The 7,304-nt window shown below is 41.0% G+C and overlaps 1 protein-coding gene across 2 annotated transcripts; it reads right to left on the bottom strand.

The window, feature by feature from the left end:
* Window positions 1–408: 408 nt before the first annotated feature.
* LOC116222859 lies at window positions 409–3,951 on the bottom strand. 2 transcript variants are annotated; one of them, XM_031577881.2, is made up of 7 exons: window positions 3,659–3,951; window positions 3,093–3,220; window positions 2,822–2,958; window positions 2,596–2,689; window positions 2,384–2,495; window positions 1,561–2,000; window positions 409–1,438 (listed from the first exon to the last, which is right to left on the bottom strand). In XM_031577881.2, exons 1-6 carry the CDS (start codon window positions 3,738–3,740, stop codon window positions 1,969–1,971), a joined length of 585 nt encoding a protein of 194 aa, XP_031433741.1. In that variant the 5' UTR covers window positions 3,741–3,951; the 3' UTR covers window positions 409–1,438; window positions 1,561–1,968. The 2 variants fall into 2 exon arrangements, with proteins under 2 accessions (XP_031433741.1, XP_031433740.1); XM_031577880.2 differs by lacking the exons at window positions 2,596–2,689; window positions 2,822–2,958; window positions 3,093–3,220; window positions 3,659–3,951 and having other exon boundaries at window positions 1,561–1,688; window positions 1,829–2,000; window positions 2,088–2,402.
* Between the last annotated feature and the right edge of the window lie 3,353 nt (window positions 3,952–7,304).

Genomic DNA, 7,304 nt, shown 5'->3' with positions numbered 1-7,304 from the left:
TAACTGTACTCATATCAACTGTAATCAAATGAAAACACAAAAATACAAGATGACAATACCAATATTTATTTTAGAGTTCTTAATCATTTTTATTCCAACATTATGAACTCATTGCCCATACTGTAGCGAAGGGAGAGCGTAGTCACCCCATCCTGCTTGATTCTGGGTCTACAGGGTGCCGAACGTGCACTCTGACCGCAACGCCAAAGAGCCAGGCTTGATGGCATGGCAGTCAGAGCCACACTCATGTGTAGTGACGGCACATCGTCACACTACCCTCACCTTTGGGAGGCGCACCTTGCGCACACGCACACAGGCATTTCTTAGCGGCATCTACCAACCGTACTTCTCCCATCCAGAGCGCTCCACACACACACAAGTGCTTCACCCATGGGGTCCCTCACACAGGGTTCAACCTACTTGGGGGTCATACAGTTTTACAGGCACGCCTCCAATGACCTCTCGATAAAACTGTATGAGGGACCCCCAGGTAGGTTGACCCCTGTGTGACAGACCCCATAGATGGTGAAGCACTTGTGTCTGGGGCGCTCTGGATGGGAGAAGTACAGTTGGTGGATGCGCGAGGAATGCCTTTGTGCATGAAGCGCAAGGGTGCGCTTCCCGAAAGTGAGGGCAGTGTGACCGTGTGATCGTCACTACAGATGAGTTTGTGCTCTGACTGCCATACCAATGAGCCTGGCTCTTTGGCATTGTGGTCAGAGTGCATGTTTGGCAACCTGTAGACCCCGGTTCAAGTCCAGGTGGGGTGACCATGCTCTCGCTTCGCGACACATACATACCTTAACTATAATGACAATGATATGATAATGGTTTATGAAACACCTCACCAAAGAAAGCAATATGGGACAACAAACAGAGCTTTGTCATTAAATCCATAAGACATTTGTATATCCAAAGGCCTAGGATAAATCAGGTTGTCGACATGAAAAACAACAAAATCTTGCTTTGACCTTGCCACTTCATATGCATGGAAATGTTCTTGAAAAGCTACTGTAAAAACTTAACTTAAGTGCTTAACAAGGCCGCTTGGACTTCCATGGTCACTTTTGCAAAAAAAAAAAAAAAAACACCTCATGGTTCGGTCTCAAAAGTTATTCACTCAATGCAACATTCTTGCTCGCAATTCAGCAATCCTGGGAGTTTCCTTTGTTTCGCCCATGTCAATATTATAGATGTTTGTTTGCACAAAAGTGAAAAAGCTGCTCAGGGAAAAACTGTATGACGTACCAAAGACGTAATGGGCTTTAATGAGTTCATCAAAGGCTCCAACTGACCCTGTTGCCTTGCATGGAAGTGCGTGCTTGTCGATCACAATGAAGTATGAGTGAATGCTGCTTCTGGTGGATCCCTGCGCAAGAAGATAAGGCTGACTGCTTTGGGTGATGTTGTCCAGATGTTGTTGCACGCTGGTTCCAGCCTAAAACAAAAGACATTCAACAAAAGCATTTGGTGATTAACAAAAGACATCAGATCAGATCACCTCAAGCTGTAAATGAGATTAATGTGATGGAAAGTATTTTAAAAAACTGTTTCGTATACCTTTTGAAATCTGATGAGCTGATCTACAGCTTGAGATGCAGATATCTTTCCTGGCCTTTTTCGACCTTGCGCAGATGGTGGTAGCAGATGTAGCAGCAGCAAAATCGCAGACATGTCACTGTCCCACCCTACAGATCAGTATATCAACATTAGGTCAATATTATGCCACAATTATGTTAAATTGACAACTGGCACCATAACCAAAATGTACAGTATATTGTCCACTTACATAAGCAACAATACCAAGTGAAAACAGTACTATTCATACCGTTCTCAACTTCAGCGGTTGACTCAGCATTGCGCATTAAATCCAAGAGCTCTGTGGTAGGCACCAGTCCATGGCTTTCTTTTATGACTCTTGCTCTGAAAGTGGTTGGCCACCTCTCCAAAAATGTGTTGGCTGTGGCCTCACCAAACAGGAGTCTGAAATCTTGTTCTATCTGCAATACAACATACATAGAGAGCAATGATGAGTGATAACAGATACTGCATTGATGATTTTGATGATTCAGTGAATTTAGACATACCAGTCCTGGTGTGTCCAGAAACCGTGGAAAGACCAAGAAGACATCTGCTGCTTTACTTTTATCATTGACCATTGCTTGGCGATAAATGAAGGTAGTTTTCATCTTCTCACGGATAGTGTCTTCCTCAGCAGAGTGTCTCAAAACTGCAATTGCTGCTTCCACATCCTCATCAGATTGCACTTTGTCACTTATGAATGGTTGTCGACCATGGCTTGGCCCACCAACTTAAGACAAAACACAAATTTGTAGACTCCTATCTCCAACTCAATTTCATTAGTAACAGATAATGAACTTACCTTTGGGAGATCTGCTAACTGAGCCACATCTTTCCTCTGAACTTTTTCTTTGAATGGTCTTCAATCGCCATGCAAGGTATCCAGAACCACTCTCTGGATCGTAGTAATGTTCCTATGTAATTATTAATATATCCAAAAGGGAATGCTATCAGCAATTCAAACAGTGAATATATGCATAATGTTGTAATGATGCAATATTGTGATATACTTACATATCCATGTTGTGAAAATGGGTCTTCCAGATAGGGAAACAAAGCAACTATCCCCTGTGCATACATCACTCTGACACTTTTGGGGGGCGATGTCCTAGTACAAGAATCACATTATGACCGTCACACTCAATTGACAATTAGACGACACAAATCACATAAATACCAATTGTCTATATAGCCGGTCAATACTAACAATGTTTTTGATAGCCTAATATTTGATGCTTACCCATGTGTTTCTGTCATCTCAGCAGCAAATATGTTCATCATCTGTCTTCTAGTGGCATCTGTCAAAGATTTGGTTTTTCCATACTCTTGCATGATGCGTTCACCACCAGGCCTTGATGTCAGGATTTTTCCAATCAACTTCAAGTGAAACAAAATGTGCTTTCAGTAATTTTGAAACCATATGTAAAGCTGAAACACAATTATCTCAAGATCATCCCTTATCATGTGGAACATTAATCAGATTAGACAGCATAACAATTTCCACTACCTACCGCTTTTGCGACATGGCTTTTGGGTTGACTTGCTCCAACAGGAGATGCCTCTTCATCGTCACACATCGAGAAGTTTAGAATGACAGTGTCGTCAGATGTTACGGAGCATGGTGATGATTGCGAGGCACCTGTGCATTATGGAAATTATACAAAATAGAAACATGTTACATGGAGCTGTTATATTTAATGGGATATAGTCTCACATCAGCCTTTACGCTAAATTAACCTGTCTGTGAATGGTCTCAAAGACTACCAAGTCCTTCACTGCCCAACATGATTCGAAAGGCTCCAGGTGATTCCTTCACTATCTCTTCAAAAGTCAAAAGAGTCAACCTCTGTATCAGACTGGTCATAAACCTTCATATCTAGCTACCTGCCTTCTGGTATGTTGAATTTCAGGCACACTGATGTGGGGAAAAAAAAGGAAATTTCAGAAATGATGGGTTCCAAAGTTTGAAATCCCATGCATGTCCTGGTCAGAACAATCTAGTTCTCAAAAGGAATGGTTAAATATGATGCATTAGGTGTACGACCCTTGTGATACTCTTTTAACCTAACATACTAACCTTCTTTCAAAAAAGTATCAAATGTCAGCTCAGACAGCTTAATGTATTTGTGCTCTCCCCCAAACTGAACTCGTAGCAGCATTCTGAATTTATCTATAAAAAAAAATAGTAATTCAGTTCAACAAAGACCTATATTTCTATACAAAGACATATTTCAAAAGACATATTTCAAAAGAAATGTTACTGTTATAGATGGATTTCCCATTTAAAAAACAAATGCACGGGCAACCCTGGGGCAGGAAGCGGAATAGAACACTTTATAGAACAACATTGAGCAGCACTCTGCGATCAAATATTACAAGTTAACTGCACTAAAGGAAGTAGTGGTGGCTTAAGGATGTTAGCATTACTAAGGGTAAGCATCCATTTGCCAAAAAAATGGTGCTTCACCCCAATTCGCCCTTCTGATCGGCTGAAGGCATAACTGACGCCGTTTTATTGATTTATTTTTGCAAAATAATGCTTTCCCCTATGAATGCTAAACATCAATGTTCCGTTTACAAGAATTACGAGATGCACACAGCCCTGGGGCATCTCGTTCTGTTTGTAAACGGGAAACCCATCTATTACTTGAAAGTTAACATGACCAGATAGGAAAAAGACCGAAAATGTATGCTGGTTGACGCAAACGTTATTCTTTAGTATTGCAAATAGGTGAAGTGACACGTTGTTCAATTATCTTACCTGTGATCACGGCTCTTTCCCAGATACTTCAAGTCACTCAGGTTTCTGTGGACAGCATAGCAAGGTTGATATAGTTAAGTAATGTCGGATAAGAACAGCTAAACATGTTTATGCAGTAGTTGTGTTAGCTATCGACACCCAGCTAACGTTATTTTATGAATTTGTCATCATTAGTTAATGAAAAATACTGCAACATCCACCACAAAGAGAGAAAGTACATAATGCTAGCAGCTAGTTTGCTAACATGTCGCTGGCAGTTAGCGTCAAGGCTAACACAATTTGCCTTCATCCAAATGAAGGTGGTTAACATTACCTATTACCTGTACAAAATGGAATTTTCAGAAGAACATAACAAATTATACGGCCAGGTCATCTTAACTGAGAGAAAGAAACGTTCGTCTAAATAAAAATGTACATGCTGTAGTGCCCGATGACAGCAAGCTCACCCACGTTTAACCCAGTCAAACAGCTCACTCGAATGTTAACGCTGGAGTTGACAATACAATCTAGATAAGAAGGGTAAAAGTAGCCTAACTAACCTCATTCAATATCGATGCAACTCTTAAATAAGGCTTTGTTACGTTAAAAATACATTTTTGATGTTAACACAGAAATGTTACTTACCTAACGGTGTCTACCTCCAGTCAGAGAAGTTTCCAGCTTGGTGTTGGCTACAAAACTCCGGCAATAGTGGCGGGTATTCATCACGCTCTAGAGTCAAAGTTTTCACTGGACGTAAACAGAATTTAACTCTCATCTTTAACTCTACTGTTTGGTCAAATGTACTCTTCACAATGATGAAATTACACTATCTAGTATTAAATAACTTAACTCTGGAATATTAACAACCCATTTTTTACTGTGTGGCTGGCTTGAGACCAATCGGGGGTTTCGGTGAGAACACACTTGTCCAGTCAGGATTCACAGTTCAATTTGTTTATTAGATTTTCCGTTGATACGAGTAGGACTGTATGGATGTGTGTGTGTGAGGAAGGCTTGGGTGTGTGTGTGGTTTCTAGGAGGGAATGAGAAATGATATACAAATCAGCTCCAAAATATTACATTTGTACAAAGGACGCCACAGCATACAAAGTGCGCTCAAGTCATACAATACAAGAAAATAAATCATACAATGTGCCACATAATAATAATAACTGTACAACAGTCTCAGCCTACACAGGCAATACATAAGCAAACAAACTTAGGAGCATTTCCATTAAGGTAGCAAACAATTCTATAGGCACATCTTCCGTCTAAACTAAATCAAGCTCAGTCCATTGACGTAATCACCAATACACTTACATTGTCCAGATAACGCACACAGGATGAGCACATGCAACAGCATTCAGGTTCTTTGTGTCTCTGAGTGAAAGGAAGGGGCTGTGAGCACAGGTGTAGCTTATAAGGTTGGTGGCAGGGTGGCAAGTGATCAGGGCTAATTGGAGCTGAGTGGGGAATGGGGAAATTACCAGACTGGGAAAGGGGCGTGGCCGTGAGTCTGTGAGGGAAGCAGGGAAAGTGAAAATCTTCCAAACAAAGCAGGAGATGGCACTGTTATGGCAATAGTAGCCATGCTACACTACTACAAGAATGGGGCAGATTCCTGTTTTGCTACGCCTGTGTTCAGTTAATGGGTTGAATGTCTGACACCTACTGTAACCAAATTGGTAAACTTGATTTATTCAAGTTGCTATCTAGTGAGCTACCTGGTTAACAATTTGCAGAGGGTGAAAAAAGGCACATTTGATCAGTCAGTTCAGCAAACTAAATTAATTAAATAAAACATTACCCCCCCCCCCCCCCCCCTCTTTATGATCAGATAAACAAAGCGCTTGCAATAGACACCTCGCCTTGATGTCAGCCCATTTTAGCCAGTGAATGCTTTAACAGCTGCAAGAAATAGCCTAATAGGCTTCATAGTCTACTGTATATAGCCTACTGTAGTTCACAATTTATTTTCATGAATAAAAACATGTAAAAAAATATCCCTTCTGATTTTTCCACAAATTGCACCTTGCACAGGTGGTTATTTTTTATTTGTTTTAAAGAGATCAGACTACATGTAGTCACTCATAGAGAACTGCTGACTCTACTGCTGATTGAACAATATATTAGTCTAAGTATACCCTCCACCCTGAGCCTAACACCCACTGCATCATTTTGAAAAATGCTAAAAAGTGGGAAGTGAGGCTGAGAAGGCATTACTGTAACACCTGTGAACGACAAGTCTCGATCAGCAAATGAAACAGGTAGGGATTGGGGCAGGTGGGCTGTCCATTTTATGACGTAGAGCAGGGGTTTTCAACTGGTTTTGTCCCAGGGACCACCATTCTGACTAGAAAGTAATCCGCGGCCCACTGATGTGCCTGCGCGTGCGTGCCTGCGTGTGTGTGTGTGCGTGCGTGCACGTGGATAGAAGGAAGTTTTAACATTTGATAACATTTTCATCTTTACATAGGGATGAAAACAGGCGTGTATTCAATGCATTACGTTTTATGAAGTAAACAGTCTTGACAACGACATCAAACACATCACTGAGCTCAACACTGAGATCTTTGGAGGCCAGAGACGCTCTATGAATCAGGCAGTGTGTCCAAATTATCCCCGGAGCCACCCTCCTGTCAATCATGCAAAAATGTAATTCTTTAAAATCCAAGCATTGTCAAATAGTCAGTAGGGCAATATATTAAATACATGTGTTGGAAATACTGCCCATTCCTGCTATCAAGAAGGTAGACCTAAATCAAAGTTTAAGTCCCAGTTATATTATGTAGGCATCTGTCTGTGTTGGGTCAGGCTAGATAGACTCAGGGCAAAATCTACATTGAAAGGGTTATAGGGAAATTTGTGCGTTTCTGGCCGGTCTCAGCTTGTTGCACACTTAAAATGATATTATTAAATGGCTGTAGGTTGTATTGGCAAATTAAATAAAGACGTTTTACTCATTTTTGACAGTGGTCTC

Source organism: Clupea harengus, chromosome 12, assembly GCF_900700415.2.
Source record: "Clupea harengus chromosome 12, Ch_v2.0.2, whole genome shotgun sequence".
In the NCBI taxonomy this organism is placed as follows: domain Eukaryota; kingdom Metazoa; phylum Chordata; class Actinopteri; order Clupeiformes; family Clupeidae; genus Clupea; species Clupea harengus.
Note: the sequence above shows the minus strand (reverse complement) of the source record. Positions and strands in the feature narration are given on the sequence as shown.

Bases quoted from the DNA above. Each gene is read 5' to 3' on its own strand.
- LOC116222859 (XM_031577880.2), bottom strand. From the start codon at position 2,189: ATGAAAACTACCTTCATTTATCGCCAAGCAATGGTCAATGATAAAAGT. The intron at 2,001-2,087 runs GTATGTCTAAAT...GTTGTATTGCAG, and splicing joins TTCTGGACACACCAGGACTG to ATAGAACAAGATTTCAGACT. The intron at 1,439-1,560 runs GTATACGAAACA...CTTTTGTTTTAG, and splicing joins AGCTCATCAGATTTCAAAAG to GCTGGAACCAGCGTGCAACA.